The 24266-nt window shown below is 50.4% G+C and overlaps 1 protein-coding gene across 1 annotated transcript; it reads right to left on the bottom strand.

The window, feature by feature from the left end:
• Positions 1-210: 210 nt before the first annotated feature.
• On the bottom strand, positions 211-23158 carry LOC140429227 (uncharacterized). Its single transcript, XM_072515980.1, has 6 exons — positions 23133-23158; positions 21049-21186; positions 5519-5886; positions 3962-4306; positions 2479-2820; positions 211-342 (listed from the first exon to the last, which is right to left on the bottom strand). Exons 1-6 carry the CDS (start codon positions 23156-23158, stop codon positions 236-238), a joined length of 1326 nt encoding a protein of 441 aa, XP_072372081.1. The 3' UTR covers positions 211-235.
• Between the last annotated feature and the right edge of the window lie 1108 nt (positions 23159-24266).

Genomic DNA, 24266 nt, shown 5'->3' with positions numbered 1-24266 from the left:
TAAGATCAAATATTGGGGTTCCTGTCCCGTATCTCATCCACTGTTTTCGTCTGGTCTGGGATTGTAACATCAGATCCTCAGCAATGGGGTTGACTGTTAATTGCTCGCAAGGGAAATTAGAGATTGGCAATAAATGCTGATCTTGCCAACAATGCCCACATCCCATAAACAAACAAAACAAACTACACACAATAACCGAGAGAAACTGAATTATTCTGTCAAAATTACGGGATTGTTATTTCCGAAGCAGTATGAATCCGATGAGCAAACTAAGTCCTGCAAATCCCGTAAGAGTTCCCACAATGATCCAGACAAGCTTCGTCTTCTCAGCGTCAGCCGGGTCTGTGAAAGGAAATCACATGCTTACGGTTAAAGGACGGGGAATGGATTAGATTCTCGTCAGTCGGTGACATTTGAAATGGTAAAGTAGAGAAATGAAAGCAGGTGGAATTCAGACTGAGCAGATATTTCTATCTGCTGGACACCTGGAATAACAATGTCAGTTTAAACTCAGATCAATTTGATTTATTGATAATGCGGCAGGCCAATCTTATATCGCACACTGACCACTTGCTGGCCATTCTGGCTGACTTGGTAACAGTGCAGCAAAGTTCCACAGATGGAAAGAAAACCACCAACAGATCCCCAGTGGGTTCCGTTCTGTATCCTCCTCCATCCACACCAACATTACACTGTAGGGGAGTGACTTTTGGATAGGTGGTGTGTATTGTGTGACCGACACCACTAATGTGACCAGGCGATCCGTATAAACAAGATGAAGTTTGTTTTTAAACATGGAGGAGTTGAGTTGAGGAAAGGCAGAGCAATGGGGACTGAGATGAAGGTAAAGTTCTCTATATTGGAAGAGGAAATGTCAATGACACATCAGTTAGCAAGATGGAGTTTGTCTAAAAGATTGTGATTGCAAAATTAACAAGGAAGAATTTAGAGAGTTTTAGATTAATGGAACACCCTCCAAAGAGAATTAACCCATTCAAAAAAGTGACTTAAATGTGTGAGTGGGATTGGGACTAAAGTTCAGAGTAATTGTGTTGATTCAGGTCATTGCCAATGTTGGCTGTGATGGGCAGCGTGCCAGGCTGAAAGGGAGCTAATGGGATGGGTCTTGTTTAGTTTATTCCCTCGAGTTACTGACTGGGGTGAACTCTCCTGCTCTTCTTAAGCTACTGTCATGTGGCCTCCTGCATCTCCCAGAGAGAGCGGACCAGGGCTTGGTTTAAAGTCTCGTCTGATCATCCTCTGATAGAATTGTTCCGAATTCTCAATCATTTTGCTGAAGCAAATTGAGACAAACTATTCCGAATTGTGATATTCATTCTTCAGCACAACAAAGAAGAGATTATCGGGCCATTATCACATTGTTATTTAGGGAGCTTGCTGTGCACAAATTGGCCGATACATTTCCTACATTTAAATAGGGCCCAAGCTTTACAAAGGGTTTAATTGGTTGTAAAGCACTTTGGGACAACTGGAGTTGTCAGTAAAGGTCCGTATGGCTTGGATTTTATGGAGGTGAGAGTTCCTTGCTCATCATTTGGAGAGTTGGCGGGGACGACTCGACAGCATCGCTGCCATTTCCTGCTCAAATTAACTCGGGTCCGCATTTGGAAAGAAGTCCCAGTCCCTCCATGCACAGCACTACAGTGGCTGAAAGAGGTACTGCAGCACTGTGCCTGAGACAATGTTCCAGGAACTGCATTGATGGTAAGTAGCAGTGTTCCCAGAAAGGGGCAGTCCAGTGGCGATTTTGGAGTTTTTAAATGTAAACCTCGAAGATTTATTGAGAAGAAAAGAAAATTTAACCACACACAATTACATAGTTAAAATTGATTTCACAATACTTTCCCCCAAAAGACTCCCTAATTGATCAGACTCATAAATAAAATTCTTCCAGGCAATACTCCCTAATATATGTTTAAATATCAAAATCCAGTTAATATTAACCAAGGCACAACTGCTGTAACTTGACTGAAAGTATCCCACATGATCTCTCAAACCACGTTTTCCTCAAATGTGAAAATCAAAGACCTTCAGAAACTGCTTTTCACAGTCCAATACATTTCCAGACTGCCTGGATGGTTGATTCAAACATCACCTACTCCCAGCCCAGAGCTGTTTCCAAGGGATCTTTCCCCAACAGCCAATCCCCAACCAGTTCAACAGCTCTCCTCACATATCCTTTTCCCTTTCATCTTCAATTCCAGTGTGTTCACTCTGTATGGACATTGTGGGCAATTCCCTTTGTCAGAGCAGAGCAGCAGGAGTAGGCCATTCAGCCCCTCGAGCCCTCTGTGTTATTCAACTGGGCTATGGCTGAGTGTTGACCTCAGCACCATTTTCCCTCACTATCCCCATAACCCTCCATATCATTGGCACCTAGAAATCCATCAACCAGTATGTCCTGCACTAGATTATGTGCTCGAGTCTGTGAAGTTGGATAATGTAACTTGTCCTTACTTATTACAGTGAGCTGGGTTCCATTCCAATCGATATCTCCCCTCACTTCACAATAGTAGATGGCAGCGTCACTGAGCTGAATGTTGCTGATTGTCAGAATGAAGCTGTTACTGGACATGTTTCGAGAAGACTGGAAACGCTCGGAGAAGCCAGGACCCCATCGTGTGTTGTTCAGTATCTCATCTGTTAAAATCCACTCGATGTAAGCTGGTTGTTGTCGGTACCAATGAACATCAGCGTATGTCACAACGGCGTTATACAGGATGCACTGTAACCGTGCACTCTGACCCTGTCTGATAGGTTCTGGGGCAGGAGACTGGATAACCACTGGGGCATCTGCACCTTTGGAGAAACAATATTCATAACTTAAAAGAGTATCTGGATTTACAAAGTAGCTCTGGTAGTTAACCATAGAATCGTTGGTGCCTCACGGCGCCGAGGTCCCAGGTGCGATCCCAGCTTTGGGTCACTGTCCGTGTGGAGTTTGTACATTCTCCCCGTGTCTGCGTGGGTTTCACCCCCACAACCCAAAGATGTGCAGGGTAGGTGGATTGGCCACGCCAAATTGGCCCTTAATTGGAAAAAATGAATTGGGTACTTGAAATTGTAAAAAAAAAACACAGAATCACTGCAGTGGAGAAAGAGGCCATTCAGCCCATCCAGTCTGCACAAACCCTCTGGAAGAGCACCCTTCCTCGGACACTCCCCCACCATCCAAACAAAATCCTTAAATTGGCACCAATACCCATTTGAAGACCGCATTCCACCACCAGCATCAGGAGGGGGACTCCCCATTTGGATAAAAACTAACCCACTTTGTGTTTCTAATGATGACCTGGGGGAGTTCCTCATTGTCAAGTACTGGTTGCCATGACATGGGGGAGGGGGGCCTGTGAAGAGCTACCACCCTGTCCAGGTTGCTAACCCCTCTTCCCACAATCTCAACCTCTGCTCATAACCAGCATCAGGAGGGGGACTCCCCATTTGGATAAAAACTAACCCACTTCGTGTTTCTAACGGTGACCTGGGGGAGTTCCTCATTGTTAAGTACTGGCTGCCATGACATCAGGAAGGGGGAGGGGGGCCTGTGAAGAGCTACCACCCTGTCCAGGTTGCTAACCCCTCTTCCCACAATCTCAACCTATGATCCCAAACCCTCCCACAATCACCTTTGGTCCGAGTCCCTCAGCCTGAGCTTGTTGTGGGCCACTGGTTTGACTGGTGTTTGCAATGTGCAGCTCCCTGTCTCAGACACCATGGCCATGTGGAAGGCCCACCGCTGTCTATGTATGTGCCTGATCCTTCACAAAGGAAGCAACATGGGCCTCTCCCTGGATCTCAGGCCAGTGAGTGAGAGACCCCATCACCTGTATCAAGAAGCGGGCTTTGTGTCCAAAAAAGTGTGAACATTTGAGACTTCTGAGAACCACAAGACAGAACACGTGGTGTGAAGATTAATGAGAATAATGGAAACTGTACTTACTGGTTACATTCAGCTGTGTTCCATTCCCACTGATATCTCCCCACACTGAACAGTAATAGACGGCAGTGTCACTGGGCTGCACGTTGTTGATTGTCAGGATGAAGCTGTTGGAGTCGATGTGTCTGGAAGGCTGGAAACGCTCAGAGAAATCTGAATCCCGGTCTACATAATTCTTTGTATCAAGTGCTAAAATCCTCTCCCTCTCTTTCCCTGGCAGCTCCCGGTACCAAGAAACTTTTGTGTATCTCACTGCGGCGTTCTGCATGGAGCAGTGGAAACGTGCAGTCTGACCCTCTGGGACACGTTCCACACTCAGAGGCTGGATAAGGACTGGAAGTTTCTTACCTTTAAGAGAAAAATATCAACAATTTATAAACAGGTGCTAAGGTTGCAGTCTGGGCTGATTCTCCGCTTCCCCAGCCGCGTGTTTCTCGGTGGCGCGCTGTTCCCAGGCAGCGCGATTCTGCCTTCCCGCTTGTCAATGGGATTTCCCATTGAAGCCACGCCACAGGGAAAGCCCCGGGCGAGGGGGCACTGCCGGCAGCAATCGCAACGGCCAGAGAATTGCAACCTTTCTTTCTGCTTTTAGTAGAAGTGCCAACCTCCGATCAGAGACTCGGGGGTCCTCGATCACAGGGTCAGACCCATTATTGACCTGTCAATCCCTCCATGCTCACATAATCCAATGGAGCTTCCCAAAAAGAAATGATGTGGGGTGTGGCTGCCTCTCCAGCCACCCGCTGAGTTCCCATCACCTCCACAAGATTCCACCCATTGTCCCGGCCGCACTGAAGCCGCCAGTTAATGTGTTCCTCACTCACATTCAAAGTGTGGGGCAACTATTTTGTGGCCCTTGTCCTATTAGCTGAAGGAGTTGCTCAATTCAAGAACAAACCTTTGTTTCTTTAGTCCACATTCCAGCAATTCTCATTGATGATTGGAAAGTGAGCATTGAGCTGCTCAATAGTTTAATAAATCATTGTCGATGCCACCAATCTGTGTGGCCAGGACTGCAGGGAACAAAGCTCAGGAAGAGTTCCCACCTCCGGGAGGGGAGGGCAAAGACAGCAAGCTGGAAAATCTCACACACTTGATGGCCCACACCCTGTGATTCTAAAAGAGATCGCTGCAGATTTAGAGAATGCACTCGTTACAAATTTCCCAAATTCCTTCATTTTAGGAACAATCCACGGGGACATCGGCCGGTATTCTGCGCTCTAGGCCGCTGAGATCGGGAAACCCGCTGGGATCGGCGCCGGACGACAGGCCGGTTCCCATTCTACCAGCCCCCCCCCGCCCCGGTGCTGTGCTACCCCCCCCACCCCCCCCCTGCAACCTGAAACCTTCTTCCTCACTATTAACCACCAGCTCAATCTTTGTGTCTTTCACAAACTTACTGATCCTCCCTCCACATTCTCATCTGTATCAAACTTCAGCAACATCTCTCTCTTTTCATCAAGATTCAAGTTCTGGGCGGTCAAGTCACTGTTTTTAAACTCAGTCTTTGTGCAATAACATTATTTGGAATAAAAGTAATAAAGCATCGACATTACTCACTGGTTACATTCAGCCGGGTTCCATTCCCAAAGATTTTCCCCCAAATCCCACAGATATAGAGAGTGGAGTCACCGGGCTTCACATCTCTGACTGTCAGAATGTAGCTGTTACCGGGAACATCTCTGGAAGGCTGAAACCGATCATACAGACCTGTCGCCCGGGAAACTTCGCCATTTGCATCATGACTCAATATCCATTCCTGACTTTGTGAGCGGTACCAATGTACATTGTATAAATCCACAGTTTGCCCTACATTCTTGCTCTGTAAGTCACACAGAAACGTCACTGTTTCACCCTCAGGCACTTTCACATCTTGAGGAGATTGGATAAGAACCGCCCCTGTCACATGACCTGTGAACAGAAAATAGCTGAAGATCAGAACAAATAAGAAAATACCAAATTGAAGCTGAAACACAAGTTATTATAAAATCCCGTGTAGATCAGGAATTAATATTGTGCATTGTCATCAGTAACTTGTAGCCCAGTTGCTGTATCCACACCCTGAACTTCACTGTCTCACATCGCACTGTACTGACCAATAATGTCAGCCCAGCATTTTGTGCTCAAAGCCTCGCGTCTCAAGTGGGATTTGAACTGAGCCAAGATGGACACAGTGGGGAGGATTTGAGGGATAGAACGATGTCCTGGAGGTGGGTCAGATTGACCAAATGTGTGCTGGAGTTATGAATGGCTGCTTGCAGGCCTTAGAGCCAGGAACAGAATGTATTCAGCCAGGAGCAGTGCAGTTTCCTCTGTTAAGCGTGGTCCAAGTTTAAATTATTGATATAAATGGTAAACAAGAGTCATCCCAGCACAGAACATTGTCGAGCTCCAATTCCCATCATGTCTCATTCATTTGTTTATTACCTTATCAAAGGAAATCTAAATATATAACATCTACAAGTTTACCTATGTCTACTCTCTTAGTTAGCTCTTCAAAGAATTCTGTTCAGTGGCATGGTAACACAGAGGTTAGCACTACTGCCTCACAGCACCAGGGACCCAGGTTCAATTTTGGCCTCGGGTGACTGTCTGTATGGAGTTTGCATCATCTCCCCGTGTCTGTTTGGTTTCCTCGGGTGCTCCGGTTTCCTCCCACAGTATAAAGATATACAGGTTAGATAGATTGACCATGGAAAATTGCCCCTTAGTGTTCGGTTACGGGGATAGGGTGGGGGCCTGACCCTGTGTCATGTGCTCTTTCAGAGGGTCGGTGCAGGCTGGATGGGCTGAATGGCCTCCTTCTGCACTGTGGGGATTCTCTGAGTCTATGAATTGATTTGGTCAAGAATGACACGTCCATTTCAAGTCCTTGTTGACTATTCATTCTTCTGTTTGTTTTTTAGAGTCTAGATTATTTTAGTCGGAATTCCATTATGTTTCATGCAACTTATGTGAAACCAACTTGTCTATAATTCCCAGGACATGTTATATTTCCTTTCTTCAGTGCAAAATTTCTCTTAATTTTATTTTAATTTAGATTTCTAATCACATTGTTGGATGTCATTTCCTGTCTGACTTCACTCTCTTTCCTGGCTTCTTGTGGTTTCGCATCAAGGATCCTATCAGAAGCTGAGAAAGATAAAATCCAAAAGTCTATGAAAATTGATAAAATAATCATCTCCCATTGGGCACGCTGGGTGTGGTAGTATGTATTGGGGGTCATGTGGGACTGGAAGCCCTAATGGCATTGGCTGACAGATCCCGGGTCCTGGTTGGCCGTTGACCTCAAGCTCCGCCCTGAAGGCGAAGTATAAGAAGCCGGTGTCTTCCCCCGCATGCCAGTTTACTATCGGGCTGTTGGGGAACAGACACGCTTAATAAAGCCTCATCGACTTCACTCTATTCGTCTCATGGAGTCTTTGTGCGCTACAATTTATTAAGTGTGTCTGTTCCCCAGCAGCCAGATAGTAAAACTTTCCATTCTCCCGGAGTCGACTAGGCATGGCGTCTCGTGGCCGTTAATTAGGACCGTTGTCGTCGTCGTCTGGAGAGTCCGGGGCCGAGACTGATAGGGTGTAACCGAAGCGAGCCGTGGTTGTAGTAGTGGGGTGGTCCGTTGTTGCCGTCCAAGATGGCGTCGGGGATGGACAAAATGGCTGCCCCCATACATCGCACGTGGCTGAGGGGTCACAAGATGGCGTCGGGGGTGGACAAAATGGCCGCCCCCATGCGTCGTACAGGCCGGGGGCGGTCCAAGATGGCGGCGCCCCTCCTCCCCTCGTGGTGGTCGGGACCCAATATGGCGGCATCTGCGGGTCGCACATGGTGTGCTGGGGGGTCTGGGGAGCGCTAGGACCGCGCGGAGTTCCTTCACTGCGAGCGCCAGGGCCGCGGGCGCTAGGACCGCGCGGAGCTCCCTCACTGCGAGCGCCAGGGCTGCGAGCGCTAGGACCGCGCGGAGTTCCTTCACTGCGAGCGCCAGGGCCGCGGGCGCTAGGACCGCGCGGAGCTCCCTCACTGCGAGCGCCAGGGCCGCAGGCGCTAGGACTGCGCGGAGCTCCCTCGCCGGGGACAGCGGGGGTCGGGGCCCAAGCCGGCGGCGCCGGCGGGTCAGGCGCGGGGCCGCGAGCGCAAGGAGCTCCCTCACCGGGGACAGCGGCGGTCGGGGCCCAGGTAGGCGGCGCCGGCGGGTCAGGCGTGGGGCCGCGAGCGCAAGGAGCTCCCTCACCGGGGACAGCGGTGGTCGGGGCCCAGGTAGGTGGCGCCGGCGGGTCAGGCGTGGGGCGCGGGACGGGGGTGAGGGTGGCGTTCGGGACGCGAAAAACCCCTTCCTCTGCGTGGAGAGTGTTGGCCGGCACCCAAATCGGGAGCGCCGGCGGCGGGTCGTACATGGACTGCGGGGAAGGGGGTTGGGGAGCGTAGGCGGCGTGCAGGACTCCCAGTTCTCCCGGGGCCGCGGTGGTCGGGACCCAAAATGGCGGCGTCTGCGGGTCGCACATGGCGTGCTGGGGGGGTTGGGAGGCGTAGATTGCTTGTAGGGCTCCCTGTGGCCCCGGGACGGCGGCGACCTCGTGGGATCGGCACACCACCGCATAATGGCCCTTTTTCCCGCAGCTTTTGCAGATGGCTGCGCGGGCCGGACAGCATTGTCGGGGGTGCTTCGCCTGGCCGCAGAAATAACAGCGGGCGCCCCCGGTGCGACTCGGCGTTTGGACTGCTCAAGCCTGTGGGGTGTCCGGGGGGGGGGGGGGTAGGGAGTTTGCCGCGACGGGTACGTACGGGGCCCAATGGCCTGCCGCGCGGTCGGGGCCGTAGGCGCGGGTATTACGCGCGGCGACGTCTAGGGAGGCTGCTAGGGCCCGTGCCTCTGAGAGTCCTAGCGACTCTTTTTCTCGAAGTCTTTGGCGGATTTGGGAGGATTGCATACCTGCCACAAAAGCATCGCGCATTAACATGTCCGTGTGTTCGTTTGCATTCACCGACGGGCAGCTGCAGGCTCGTCCCAAAATCAGCAGCGCGGCGTAGAACTCGTCCATCGATTCTCCGGGAGCTGGTAGCGAGCGTAGATTTGGTTAACTGGGCGAACGTAGAGACTTCTCAGTGCTGTGAACGCCGTTTGGAAATCGTCGGTGTCTTCAATGAGGGTGAAAATCTCCGTGCTCACCCTCGAGTGCAGGACCTGCAGTTTTTGTTCGTCTGAGACTCGGCCTGTGGTCGATCTGATGTAGGCCTCGAAGGCTACATCACGCTTAATAAAGCCTCATCGACTTCACTCTATTCGTCTCATGGAGTCTTTGTGAGATACACTGGGTAAACTGATCTCCTGACCCAACGATCGTCCAACAATCAAACTGGATCTCGAGAATTTCTGACCACTTTGAGTTCCCAACGCCCCCTGCAGCCTACGGCAACGTTACTGGATTCAGGACCCTCAACGCAAGGGGCAGGGTTCTGACCCTCTGGTGGGCAGAACATTCCAAGGTGGCTTTCTGAGATTGTCAACTCTGCTGAGGCACCGAGTGGGACCTCTTCACATCCCCCTCAACATCACCACAGGATTCCCATTGGGAAGCTCGGATCACTCACACTAATTAGATCAGGAAACATGCTCACAAAATTCCTGACTGAAGCATAGAGGCAGAAAAATGCCTGGAGTTGTGTCAGAGTCACTTCAGCCTTCAGCATCTGTACATTAAACATCCTCCTCAGTGTGCTGACCCCCTCAGCAATCCCTACACCTCCCATTCCCATTCACACAGACAGCAGTAAATAGGGGCACACGTTTGGGGGAAAGGCTTCAATAGGGTGACTGTTCCTATGAGACGGATCAGGCTCCTCACGGACATGAAAGGGGTCTGGAGGATTTTGGGATGATAATTCAGGAGCAGTTTATGAATGGTGGATTTGAGGAAGAAATCCGCTGGCAAATTAATTCCCTCCATTTAACATTCTAGGACGGTAAATAATCCAATGAAAATCATCACGCAAATCAGGAGAAATGGGAATAAAAGGATTAACGAGGTTTTGTTAATTTTAAAATTAAATTTAGAGTACCCAAGGAGCAATTTGGAATGGACAATCCATCTACCCTGCACATCTTTGAGTTGTGGGGGTGAAACCCACGCAGACACGGGGAGAATGAGCAAACTCCACACAGACAGTGACCCGGGGTCGGGTTTTAACCCAGGTCCTCAGCTCCCTAGGCAGCAGTGCTAACCACTGTGCCACCGTGCTGCCCAACGATGTTTTGAACATGAAGAGTGAGACAATTGTGTCTGTGGATTGCCGGCCGCTGGAGTTTCAGAGTGGGATCACTGAGCTGGGGGCTCAGTGTTGTCTCTGACGCTGTATTTTCCCATTGAACCATGAGAACCCCAAACTATCCCAACTCTTAAACAGGAAAATCTGACTAAAACACACACATCACCCCCAATAACCAGAAAATCAACTCAAAAACATAACGATGTGCAAGCAGCCCCAGGTTACTTACCCACCACCATACAGAGGGTGAGAGTCAGAACAGAGAGAGCTGGGCAAAACATTCCAAACAAAGTCCTTTTGCAAACACACAATTCTTGTTTCTTTCACACACTCTTCTATTCGATGTTGCTGTGAATGATTGCGGGATGTCTCAATATTACTTCCTATTTTTACTTCTAGAGGTGTGACAGCACGGTGACATTGAGGTTATGACTGCTGCCTCACAGCGCCAGTCACCCGGGTTAGCAATGCTATCTCACAGTGCCAAGGACCCGGGTCAGCTGCTATCTCACAGTGCCATGGACCCGGGTCAGCACGGCTGTCTCATAGTGCCAAGGACCCGGGTCAGCACAGCTGTCTCATAGTGCCAGGGACCCGGGTCAGCACAGCTGTCTCACAGCGCCAGGGACACAAGTTCAATTCCAGTCTTGGGTGACTGTGTGGAATTTGTACATTCTCCCCGTGTCTGCGTGGGTTTCCTCCGGGTGCTCCGGTTTCATTCCACAGAGAAAAGATGCACAGGTTAGGTGGATTGGTCATGCTGAATTGTCCCTCAGTGTCCAAGGCTATGCAGGTTAGGTGGACTGGCCATGCTAAATTGTCCCTCAGTGTCTAAAGATGTGCAGGGTAGGTGGATTGGCCATGCTAAATTGCCCGTACTATTCAAAAGCTTACATGGTGACATGGGGATAGATGTTGGGCGGCACGGTAGCACAGTGGGTAGCACTGTTGCTTCACAGCTCCAGGGTCCCACGTTCGATTCCCGGCTTGGGTCACTGTCTGTGCGGAGTCTGCACGTTTTCCCCCGTGTCTGCGTGGGTTTCCTCCGGGTGCTCCGATTTCCTCCCACAAGCCGCGAAAGATGTGTTGTTGGTGAATTGGACATTCTGAATTCTCCCTCTGTGTACCCGGACAGGCGCCGGAATGTGGCGACTAGTGTTAACGTAAGCCTACTTGGGACAATAAAGATTATTAAAAAACAAAATTAAGTGTGGAGGAGTGGGCCTTGGCGGGGGGCTCGTTCACAGGGTCAATATCGACTCAATGGGCCCAATGGCCTCCTCCTGCACTGTCGGGAATGTTTCTGTGATTCTCTGATTCATTCCCATGGAACAGATTGGGTTACTGAGGGACATTAAAGTGGTTTTGGGGATGATAATTCAGGAGCCCCAGCAGCAGACTTCAGCAAGGTTCACCCTGCGTCTCCACAGATACTCGGAGAGCTCGTCAGTACTGACCAGTGGAAATGGCTCCATTTTATTCTATAGACAATGGTCTCCATCCCCTCACTCTGATGGTGTTTTTTAAAAATAAATTTCGAGAACCCAATTCATTTTTTCCAATAAAGGGGCAATTTTGTGTGGCCAATCCACCTACCCTGCACATCTTTGGGTTGTGGGGGTGAAACCCACGCAAACACAGGGAGAATGTGCAAACTCCAGAGCCGGGATCGAACCTGGGACCTCGGCAACGTGCTAACTACTGCGCCACCGTGCTGCCCTCCTGATTCCAGGGATGGCAGGACTGACATATGAGGAGACATTGACCCTCTCTGGGCTCAGCACCATGTTGCCTTCCCTATCCCGCACTCCCCCAATCTCTCTGGCCGCCTCCCTCCTGCGCAGCTGGTGCGCCAGCATCCTACTCGCCTTCTCCCCATACTCATAAACTGCCCCCTTCGCTTTCCTCACCTGCACCTCCGCCTTCCCCGTGGACAGCAAGTCAAACTCCGCCTGTAATTTCCGGCGCTCGTTCAACATCCCCCCTCTGGGGCCTCCGCGTACCTCCTATCTACCCTGAGTATCTCTCCCACCAGTCTCTCCCTCTCCGCCCTCTCCTTCTCTCTGTGGGACCTAATGGAGATTAACTCTCCCCTCCTGACCGCCTTCGGAGCCTCCCAAACCACTGCCACCGTCACCTCTCCTGTGTCATTCGTTCCCACATAATTCTGAATACTCCTCCTTATCCGCCCGCACACCTCTTCATCCACCAGCAGCCCCACATCCAGTCGCCAGAGAGGGCGCTGACCCCGTTCCACCCCAGTCGCAGGTCCACCCAGTGCGGGGCATGGTCCGAGACCGCAATGGCCGATCTTTCTACCCCCTCCACCCTCGGGATTAACGCTCTACTCAACACAAAGAAGCCTATTCGTGAATAGACTTTATGGACATGGGTAAAAAAGGATAACTGCTTCATCCTTGGCCGTGTAAACCTCCAGGGGTCCACTCCCCCCCATCTGGCCCATGAACTCCCACCGTCCTCTTTCCCGTTCTGGATTTGGAACGATCCAAGCCCAGATCCAAGACCGTATTAAAGTCCCCTCCCATAATCAGTTGACTTATCTCCAAGTCCGGGATCCTACCCAGTACGCGCCGCATATGGTCCGCATTGACCCAGTTCCGGGCATATATATTCACTAACACCACCCGAGCCCCCTGCAGCTTGCCACTCACCAATATATACCTGCCCCCCTTGTCCGCCACGATACTCCCCGTCTCAACCGCCACTCATTTACTGACCAAAATAGCCACTCCACTGGTCTTTGAGTCTAACCTCGAGTGAAACACCTGTCCAACCCATCCTTTCCTTAGCCTCGTCTGGTCCGCGAGCTTTAAGTGCGTCTCTTGCAACATGGCCACGTCTACCTTCAACCCCTTCAAATACGAGAACACGCGGGACCGCATGACCGGCCCATTCAGGCCCCTCACATTCCATGTGATCAGCCTGCTTGGGGGGGGTGGGGGGGTAACCATCCCCCCATCCCGCCGACTAGCCATCTCCCTTTTTCGGCCAACCGCGTGCCCCGGCCTCCCTCCTCCAACTCTCCCCCCGGCCGACTCTCCATCCATACCCCTCACCTGGCTCCCCTTCAGTCAGCAAAGCAGCACCCCTCCCCCCCTTCCCCCCCCAAACCCCCCCCCCCCAAACCTCCCCCCCCCCCCCCCCCCCCGGCCAAGCATCCGCTTAGCTCTGGTTTCCCCCCCATTTTGCTTCCGTGAGTCAGCTCACCCATGCTGATCCCGGCCGCTCCCGCCTCTATATATCCACCCTTAACTTGTTGCCCCCTTCGGGCCACCCAATCCCCCCCTCCCCCACAGGGTAGAGGGAGAAGCGCCATCTGGGACCTCCCCGTGCCCCGGACAGCCCGTCCCGGGCGATTCCCACCCCCTAGCACCGAACACCTGTAAAACAAAACACCTGGAAAACAAGCAAAACAAACAACAAACCCCAACCAAACTAGGGCAGACTTGCCCATAAACTTGTGCTTTACCCGCAGTCCTCCCCTCGGTCCCACCCCACCCGCACATTTCACCCCCATACAACAGTCCCTTAGTTCAGGTCCGGCTTCTCCTGCCTGATGAACGACCACGTCTCGTCTGGGGTATCAAAATAGTGTTGCCTGTCCTGGTATGTTACCCACAGTCTCGCCGGGTGCAGGAGCCCAAACCTCACCCCTTTAGCGTGAAGGACCGCCTTTGCCCGGTTAAACCCTGCACGCCTCCTCGCCAGCTCAGCTCCCAGGTCCTGGGAAATTCGGATCTCGCCACTCTCCCACTTCATGCTCCGCTCTTTCTTCGCCCACCGCAGGACTCGCTCCCGGTCTGCCAAGCGCTGAAACCGTATCACCATCGCCCTCAGTGGCTCGTTTACCCTCGGCTTTCCAGCGAGAACCCTGTGCGCCCCATCCAGCTCCAAGGGCCGTGGGAAGGCCCCCGCGCCCATCAGCGTCCCCAATATTGTGGCCACATACGTGCTCGCGTCCTCCCCCTCCGCTCCTTCAGGAAGGCCCAGGATCCGCAGATTGTGGCACCGAGATCTGCACTCAAGGCCATCCAGCCTCTCCTGCCATCTGTTATGGAGCGCCTCGTGCGCCTCCACTTTCACCGCTAGGCCCAGGATCTCGTCCTCGTTCTCCGCCACCTTCCTCCTCACCTCCTTGATCTCCTTTTCCTGCGCCTTCTGGGTCACAACAATTCTCTCTATGGAGGCCAGCATCTCCCTTTTCAGCTCCATGAAGCAGTTTTTCAGGAGCTCCTGCTGTTGTCTGGCCCACTGGGCCCACACCTCCCGATATTCTCCGGCCGCCATTTCGTCCTCCCGGACCTTCTCGACCTTCTTCCCCGGGTTCGCGCATCTGCCGGCTCCGCTCCTGGTCCTCTCCATGCACCAGCGGGGGGGGGGGGGGGCTCTCCCACATCTGTTCCCATGCCGGTCCCCCCTGTTAATTGCCGCCGCCGCTCCTTTTAGCGGCCCAAAACACCGATCCCGGCGGGAGCTGCCGTTCGCGTGACCTAGCAGGTCATGGCCGCTACTGGAAGTCTACACACAATATTTAGGTGTGGCCGCACCAAGGCCCTGTATAATTGCAAAAACACATTCCTGCTCCTGTACTCGAAACCTCTCGCAATGAAGGTCAACATGCCATTCGCCTCCTTTACCACCTGCTGTACCTGCATGCTTACCTTCAGCGAATGGTGCACAAGGACACGCAGGTCCCGCTGCACACTCCCCTCTCCCAATTTACAACCATTCAGGTAGTAATCTGCCTTCCTGTTTTTGCTTCCTCACACTTATCCAAATTCTACTGCATCTGCCAATGATTTGCCCACTCTCCCAACCTGTCCGGATCATGCTGTAGGATCCCTGCATCCTCATCACAATTCACCCTCCCACCCAACTTGGTGTCACCTACAAACATTGAGACGTTACATTTTGTTCCCTCATCCAAATCATCAATATCTCTTGTGAATAGCTGGGGTCCCAGTATCGGTCCGTGTGGTACCCCACTAGTTACTGCCTGCCAATTTGAAAAGGACCCAATAATCTGTGCTCTTTGTTTCTGCTCTCCCAACCAGTTTTCTATCCACCTCAATACACTTCCCCAATTCCATGCACTTTAATATTGCACGAGAATTTCTGATGCGGGACTTTGTCAAATGTCTTCTGAAAGTCCAAATATATCACATCGACTGGCTCCCCCTTGTCAACTCTACTACATACATTTTCAAAGAATTCCATTCGATTTGTCAAGCATGATTTCCCCTTCATAAATCCATGCTGACTCTGACTGATCCTGCCACTGCTTTCTAAATGTCCACTACAAAGTTCTTGATAATGGATTTGAGAATTTTCCCCACTGCCAATGTTAGGATTACTGGTCTATAATTCCCTGCTTTCTCTCTGTCTCCCTTTTTGAATATTGGAGTGACATTAGCCACCCTCCAATCAGCAGGGACTGCTCCAGAGTCTATAGAATCCTGGAAGATGACCACCAATGCATCCACTATTTCCAGAGCCACTTCCTTCAGTATTCTGGGATGTAGATTATCAGACCCTGGGGATTTATCCGCCTTCAGTTCCATCAATTACCCCAACGCCATTTCTCTCCTAATATTGATCTCCCTCAATTCTTCCCTCTCACTCAGCCTTTCATTCTCCAACATTCCTGGTATCTAATTTGTCCTCTTTTGTGAAGATAGAACCAAAGTATGTATTCCATTGCTCAGCCATTTCTTTGTCACCAATTATACATTCCCCCATTTCTGTCTGTAGGGGGCCGACATTTGTCTTTACCAATCTCTTTCTCTTTATGTATTATAGAAACAGTTATAGTCTGTCTTTATGTTCCCTGCAAGCTTACTTTCGGACTGTATTTTCCCCTTGTTAATCAATCTCTTGATCCTTTTTTCTTGAATTCTTTACTGCCCCCAATCCTCAGACTTATTATTTTTCTTGGCCAATCTGTGTGCTTCTTCCTTGGATCGGATACTATCCCTAATTTCCTTTGTAAGACAGAGATTGGTCCTCTTACCCAAGCGAGGCCAGCAGCGCGGGTTCAATTCCTGTACCAGCTGAGGTTATACATTCAGGCCTCGCCTTCTCAACCTTGCCCTCGCCTGAGGTGTGGTGATCCTCAGGTTAAATGGGCTGACAATTGGCAAATAACATTTGCGCTACACAAGTGCCAGGCAATGACCGTCTCCTACAAGAGAGGATCTAACCATCGGTCCTGGACATTCAATGGCATTACTATCGCTGAATCCCCCACAGTCAACATCCTGGGGGTTACCATTCATCAGAATCTGAACTGGACTAGCCATATTGATATTGTGGCTACCAGGACAGGTCAATGGCTAGGAATCCTATGGTGAGTAACTCACCTCCTGACCCCCAAAGCCTGTCCACAACCTACAAGGCATAAGTTAGGAGTGTAATGGAATACTCTCCACTTGCCTGGATGAGTGCAGCTCCAACAGCACTCAGGACAAAGCAGCCCGCTTGATTGCTCCTCCTTCCACAGATATTCAAACCCTCCACCACTGACAAGCAGTGGCAGCCGTGTGTACCATCAACAAAATGCACTGCAGTAACTCACCAAGGTTCCTTAGACAACACCTTCCAAACCCCCAACCACTACCATCTAGAAGGACAAGAGCAGCAGGTACCTGGGAACCCCACCAGCTGGAGGTTCCCCTCCAAGTCACTCACCACCCTGACTTGGAAATATATCGCCGTTCCTTCACTGTCACTGGGGCAACATCCTGGAATTCCCTCCCTAGCAGCACAGTGGGTGCACCTACACGCCAGGGACTGCAGCGATTCAAGAAGGCAACTCACCCCCACCTTCTGAAGGGTAACTAGGGATGGGCAATAAATGCCGGCCTAACCAGCGATGCCCCGTAAATAAATATAAAAACATCTAAATCCCCAACCCCAAAGTTGTGAGTGAAGTGCAGCTCGCCAGGTGAGGCCCTCCCTCTGGTGTCCAGTGTTGAATGGGACCGGTTGAATTATCTGTCGGTGGAGCACCGTGAACATGATTTCAGAGAGCTGGGTGTTTGATCAGCATATCTGAGACGCAAAGGGGTAAACGTGGTGCCAAACATTCACCCGGCATCCACCCCGGCACCCGGCATCCACCCCGGCACCCGGCATCGACCCCGGCACCCGGCATCGACCCCGGCACCGACCCCGGCAGCCGGCACCGACCCCGGCACCCGGCATCGACCCCGGCACCCGGCATCCAAACAGTCGGGATTTAGGTGTCCGGGAATCCTCAGTGTTTGTCCCAGAGGAACTGTATGAACATTTTCTGGATTTCTGTGACAGAGTCAGGGGGAGGGGCCAATGTGACCAGCCGGTACCACAACATGAAGGCATCAGCTGGTTTATGACCAGAACTCGGCCCCTGTAAGACAGCACTCGGAGCAGTCCTGTCCACTCTCTCAGGCGAGTGGTGGCCTTGGCCTCCAGCTCCTGCCAGTTAGCCGGCCAGGATTCCTCAGCCGGACAAAGATGGACGCCCAAGTAGAGGAGGCTGGTCCTGCTCCAGGTGAAAGGCCTGATCTCCTCTAGGAGGGATGTCCATCCGCCCCGGACTGACCCGGAGTCAGTAGCACTCCAGTGGATCCAGGGAGGAGACGCAGCTTCCGCTGCAGGCCAGCAAGGTTCATGAACATGAGGACATGTCATCAGCGGAGGCCAGAAGGACCACTCCAATGCCCAGCTGGCACAGAACCAATCCGGACCACCTCCTCCGCAGGAGGCGCTGAACATGGGTTCAACAACAGGAAGACTCCTTCAATCACCACCAGAGACAATGATTGGGTTCAACAATCATTGACAAATTAATTGCTGCTTATTTTCTCCTGACTCCGAGTTTCCGGAGGTGCTGGGTGCTTTGAGACAGAAAGTCTCGTAGCAGGTAGCCTTATCCATGCTGGGTGGTCAGGGAGCAGTTTCCATATCTCCTGTAGTATCCAGAGTTATGCGTGTGCTGTCTGTGGTTCCTGGAGGAGGCCCTCACAGAGATGTACTCCTCTGGAATCAGATCCACATTCCAGTTCTGTAAAAGTCATTTAGATCCGAAACGTGTTTCCCTCTCCAAATACACTGCCAGACTTGCTGAGGTTATCCAGCATTTTCTGTTTATAGTCCATGGGCACCGTGCCCACCACCTGCCCACCCACCCTGACCCCGTCACAATTGTACCCATGGCAAGGGTAATATCGGGAGGCCGACCTGTCCACTGGGCCAATAGAGGCCATTAATTGGCCAAACATTTTGCCACCACTGGCATTGAACCAGCAGCAGGAGAAATCCAAAGCTGACCTGCAGCCGGGCAGCTTTCATTGGGTGGGCTGCTGGCGAGCGAGGGGGCTCCTCCTTTATGCCCCCATTGGGCCTATCTGGGCAATGCCCCCAAGCTCTTCCCCACACCCCCCTGCCCGCACCCCCCAGTGAAGTTCCTCATCCTCAAACCATTTCTGTCAATCTTTTCTGCATTTTCTCCAATGCCTTCACATCCTTTCTAAAGTGTGGTGCCCAGAGCTAGACGCAAACCTCCATTGAGACTGCACCCGTCATTTATAAAGGTTCACTAGACCATCATTGCTTTTAGTCCACATCACAATATACATGAACGATCTGGAAGAAGGAACTGAAGGCACTGTTGCCAAGTCTGCAGATGATACAAAGATATGTCGAGGGACAGGTCGTATTGAGGAAGCAGGGGGGCTGCTGATGGACTTGGACAGGCTGGGAGAGTGGGCAAAGAAGTGGCAGGTGGAAAACAATCTGGAAAAGAGGTTATGCATTTTGGTAGGAAGAATGGAGGCATAGACTATTTCGAAATAGGGAGATGCTTCGGAAATCAGAAGCACAAAAGGACTTGGGAGTCCTTGTTCACGATTCTCTTAAGGTCAATGTGCATCTTCAGTTGGCAGTTAAGAAGGCAAATGAAATGTGAGCATTCATGTCAAGAGGGCTAGAATACAAGACCAGGGATGTTCTCCTGAGGCTATAAAAGGCTCTGGTCAGACCCCATTTGGAGTATTGGGAGCAGTTTTGGGCCCCGTATCTAAGGAAGGATGTGCTGGCCTTGGAAAGGGTCCAGCTGAGGTCCACAAGAATAATCCCTGGAATGAAGAGCTTGTCATATGAAGAATGGTTGAGGACTCTCGGTCTGCACTCAGAGTTTAGAAGGATGAGGGCGGATCTCATTGAAACTTACAAGATACTGCGGGGCCTGGATAGAGTGGACTTGGAGAGGATGGTTCCACTCGAGGAGTTTCGACGTGGAGAGGAGTTTCAAAATAGCGACAGCGATTGCTTATTCAGTCAAAGAGAGATAATGGCTTCCCAGCCAGGGATTTTCCTGCCCGGCTTGGGAATGCTCCAAAGCATACTTCCCCATCTCATTTCATTTTCATTTCATTTCATTTTCATTTCATTCATTTCATTTCAAGCACACTTCCCCATGGTGAGAAGTAGAACATCGGGACTGAGTTTCGGGTGAGTTCAGGTTGATGAAGGGTGGAAGATGTGAGGCTGGCTTGGAGAGCATTAGGGGTGTTCTATTTGAAAGTGAGCAATGACGAGGGTTTCAGATGGATGGGGGTTGTTGAGGGATTCGGGGGAGGCAGCCAAAGTATGTCCTCAGTTTACAACATCACATTTTCCTTTGCACCACAATTGGGACAATCTGTAAATAAAAAGAGGATCTCTGTCAAGCCTATTTGTCCTTGTATTTCTCTTCAGGAGGCAGTGGTGTAGTGGTATTGTCACTGGACTCGTAAACTAGACACCCAGAGTAATACTGTGGAGACACAGGTTCAAATCCCACCAGGGCAGATGGAGAAATTTGAATTGAAGGAAATAAATCTGGAATTAAAAATCGAACGATGTCCATGAAACCATTGTCGATTATCATAAAAACCCATCTGGTTCACTAATGTCCTCGAGGGAAGGAAATCTGCTGTCCTTACCTGGTCTGGTCTACATGTGACTCCAGACCCACAGTACTGTGGTTGATTCTTTACTGCCCCCTCAAGGGCAATGAATCAATAAATGCTGGCCCGGCCTGCCCCGCCCACATCCCGTGGAATAAAAAACCTGTTGCCAGACAGACTGCAATGATTGTGCATTTTCTAAATGACTTCCTTAAATGTTTCAACGCAGACTTCAGTGGAGAAGTGACAATGCCAGCAGCATTGTTTTGTGCACCCTGCTATTGGACAGTCAAATATGCAGAGGCCACAACTCCACAAACAAAAGCGCGCATTGAGACATGTTCAATCCGAGGAGGTCACAAGGATGATTGATGCAGATAGGGCAGTGGATGTTGTCTATATGGACTTCAGTAAGGCCTTTGACAAGGTCCCTCATGGCAGACTGGTACAAAAGGTGAAGTCACACGGGTCAGAGGTGAGCTGCAAGCTGGATACAGAACTGGTTAGGTCATAGAAGGCAGAGAGTAGCAATGGAAGGGTGCTTTTCTGATTGGAGGGCTGTGACTAGCGGCGTTCCACAGGGATCAGTGCTGGGAACTTTGCTGTTCGTAGCATATATAAATGAATTAGAGCAAAATGTAACTGGTCTGTTTAGTAAGTTTGCAGACGACACAATGTTTGGTGGAATTGTGGATAGCGATGAGGACTTTCAGAGGCTACAGCAGGATTTAAATCGTTTGGAGACTTGGGTGGAGAGATGACAGGTGGAGTTTAATCCGGGCAAATGTGAGGCCTGTTCCTGTGCTGTACTTTTCTTGGTTATTTGTTCTTTGTTCAAAAATAAACTCCTGTGGTATTGTTTAAAGTTCAACTTACCCTTTTACAGCTTCCTCAATAACATTTCCATCAAGGAGGGGTTTGTGTCCTTTGCATATACGGCCAGCACTGAAAACTGAGTCAGCAACAAACTCGGATGTATTTCTTATCAAAGTTGCTATTCTGGAAGGAAGGTACCTGAATAAAGAGCCAAAAAAATTACAGTTACATTTCTGTAGCACCTTTCACATCAGCTGGACTTGTCCCAGTACATCACACCCGCTGCCTGCCGAGTAAAGTAGGAAATTCAGCTGCTCATTTTCACCCAACGATATCACAATGGCAGGTTTTAAATGGTCACAGAATTGCTACAGTGCACAAGGAGACCATTCGGCCCATCGAGTCTGCACCTAGCCGCTGACTGATCACTCTACCTAGGCCCACTCCCCGCCCTATCCCGTTTTGGGTGAATTGCTTCCACAGCCTGAAGTTTACACAGTGCCTGTGGACCTGGACTTGAGTGGGAGTCACTGGATTCAATAAAAGAGACATTGAAGGGTGATTGGTGCCAATGTGTTTGCCCTCTTGTTCCTGATTTGTGAATTGTATATCAGAGTGCAGTCCCTCTTTCTCTTGTTATTCCTTTCTCTTTCTGTGACTGGTATTCGAGTTACGTGAACCGTAGTGAGAGTCAGTTACATCTGAAACTTCAGCAGTATCAGATTATACTCGGTGTGAAAGATCAGGAATTTCACCTTTGAAAAATCAGCTTGTTTAAAATGTTTGACTGGATTCTCTCAGCGCTGACTCTGGCCCTCGGTCTCACAATCAGTAAGTAAACACCCAGGGTTGACTTTGTTTGGTGTGGTTATGTTTTGGAATTTGATTTGCTGGTTATTGGTGGGCGACGTGTATTTTGGGTCAGATATTTCTGTTTTGGAAGGTGATAGTTTGGGATTCCTCGCGGTTCGATGGGAAAGTCGGAGATAAGACTGAGTCCCCAGCCCAGTTATCGGTGTGTGTCAGACTGCTGGACTTGGAGGCCAATCAGCTGCTCTTCGAGCTCGAGAAGCCACCCAAACGTTTTCCTGCAGCCTCCCAGAGAATAATCATTTCCACACCAGGGCTGACATCACCTGTCAGTTCAAGCTGATATTAAACTAAAAGGCAGATACAATAAAAAATGTGAAAAGGAAAGAGATACAGAAAGAGTGAGAGAGAATAGTGAGGAAAGGAATGCAGGAAAAGACTGTGAAGAATGATCGATGAGAAGGAAATGGCAGGTTTGTTCACTGAGAATGTTGCAGTCCTTCAGGAAAACAAATTGGATTTGATACGGGTAAAGGCAGTGACAGTGGAGTAAGTGTTGGGATTTAAGATCGATAAATCTCAAGGACCTGATGGTTTCCATGTCAAGTTATCAAAAGAACAGATGAGAAAATTGTAAACGTGTTCCTCAGAAGTTTCCAAAGCTCGGGAGACCCAGGGGTAGTATTTGCACTGGAGAGTAACAAATGTCACCCGGGGTGGCACAGTGGCACAGTGGTTAGCACTGCTGCCTCACAGCGCCAGGGACACGGGATCGATTCCAACCTCGGGTGACTGTGTGGAGTTTGCACGTTCTCCCCGTGTCTGCGTGGGTTTCCTCCGGGTGCTCCGGTTTCCTCCCACAGTCCAAAGATGTGCAGGTTAGGTGGATTGGCCATGATCACTGCACGGGCTTGCGGGGGAGTGGGCCAAAGGAAACAATTGGAAGTTGTTCAAACTCTCCTCATTTCCTCTGTTCAGAAGGTTCTTCTTCCACAATCCGTATTCCCCGGATCTGCTCCAAAGCTCAGCTTCTCAGCGATTGCCGGGAAATGTAACTGTGAAGCAATTCTTTAGCAAGAAGAAGTTGTGAAACTGAAGCAAGGAGGATATTGTGAATTCCGGCATAACCACAATATCCAACCTGGCCAGCACTCAATTTCCTCTCCCGAGCTCAGATAGCAGTTGGTCGGGTCGATATCAGAGGGTGTTGGGTGTGGGGCTGGGGGTGCCAGAGAGCAGAGTTGACCATTTCACACTACGATATGTGTTAGTTACTAACCCTGCCCTCCCCACCTCTCCCAGGGTTAAATACACATTACATTGGTACCGCTCACAAAGTAAGGAATGGATATTGAGTCATGATATACATGGCCAAGTTACCCGGGCGACAGGTCTGTCTGATCGGTTTCAGCCTTCCAGAGATGTTCCCGGTAACAGCTACATTCTGACAGTCCGAGATGTGAAGCTCGGTGACTCCGCTGTCTATATCTGTGGGATTTGGGGGAAAATCTTTGGGAAAGGAACCCGGCTGAATGTAACCAGTGAGTAATGTCTATCTTATATTGCTTTTATTCCATATTTGACCATATATTCGAGGAATATGATGGAACATTGCCAGCCTCGGAGGCTGTGACCCAGAGGGAGGAACGATCTGGGAAGAAGCCTGAAGTCTGTGAAGTAAAAATGTACAATTTAAACACACACACAGACGTAAAGCGACAGCGTGAGTGTAAAGGTGTGACATCAAAGTTTCACCCCTGAAATCTCTCAGAGCTCCAGGGGGTGTTGTCCGGGATTTTCCCGTTCAGATTCCCGGTGGGGATTCGGGGTGGATTTTGACAGAACTGAAAGTGTGAATTTCTGTCCTCTCTCTGCCTTTCCCCAGCTGATTGGAATTAAACTTTACAGTGCGGGCAGTGTGGGCACTCTGCTGTTCTGTGGGCAGGGAAGCTGCTGATGTGGCACCGATAGGTGGGCTACAGAACCTCTGGTCAAACAGGGAAGCTCTTCCACAATGTCCTCCCTGGATGGTTACATCCTGGCCAGCCTCTCTGCCGCTGCCATTGCAAACCCTCTTGTTGACCAGCGTCACACCCCCGCCTCCTGCTCCTGAGGTTACGGGAATATTGGGTGTCTGAGATCCAGAGGTGTTCCAGTGGCCAAACTGTGTCTAGAGGGAAGGCCGTGATTGTCACTGTCTACAGAGGCTGCTGGGTCTCCTGAGCATTCATTCCCAGCATTTTCTGAAATCCTCATTGTCAAAATCTGAAGCACTTTGCTTGCGGTTTATTGTAACAAGTTAGTGCGGATAATACACAATATCCAGGCATCAATATACAGGAACTGGACACAATATTCCAAGTGTGGTCTAACCAAGGTTTTATAAAGTTGCAGCAAAACCTCACGGCTCTTAAACTCAATCCCCCTGTTAATGAAAGCCAACACACCAGACGCCTTCTTCACAACCC

This window comes from Scyliorhinus torazame, chromosome 1 (genome assembly GCF_047496885.1).
Source record: "Scyliorhinus torazame isolate Kashiwa2021f chromosome 1, sScyTor2.1, whole genome shotgun sequence".
In the NCBI taxonomy this organism is placed as follows: domain Eukaryota; kingdom Metazoa; phylum Chordata; class Chondrichthyes; order Carcharhiniformes; family Scyliorhinidae; genus Scyliorhinus; species Scyliorhinus torazame.
The sequence above is the reverse complement of the archived record's forward strand: the minus strand, read 5'-3'. Positions and strand labels throughout refer to the sequence as shown.

Bases quoted from the DNA above. Each gene is read 5' to 3' on its own strand.
- LOC140429227 (XM_072515980.1), bottom strand. From the start codon at position 23,158: ATGACTCAATATCCATTCCTTACTTT. The intron at 4,307-5,518 runs GTGAGTAATGTC...TTTCTCTTAAAG, and splicing joins AACCCGGCTGAATGTAACCA to GTAAGAAACTTCCAGTCCTT. The intron at 343-2,478 runs GTAAGGACAAGT...TTCCTTTCACAG, and splicing joins AACCCAGCTCACTGTAATAA to ACCCGGCTGACGCTGAGAAG.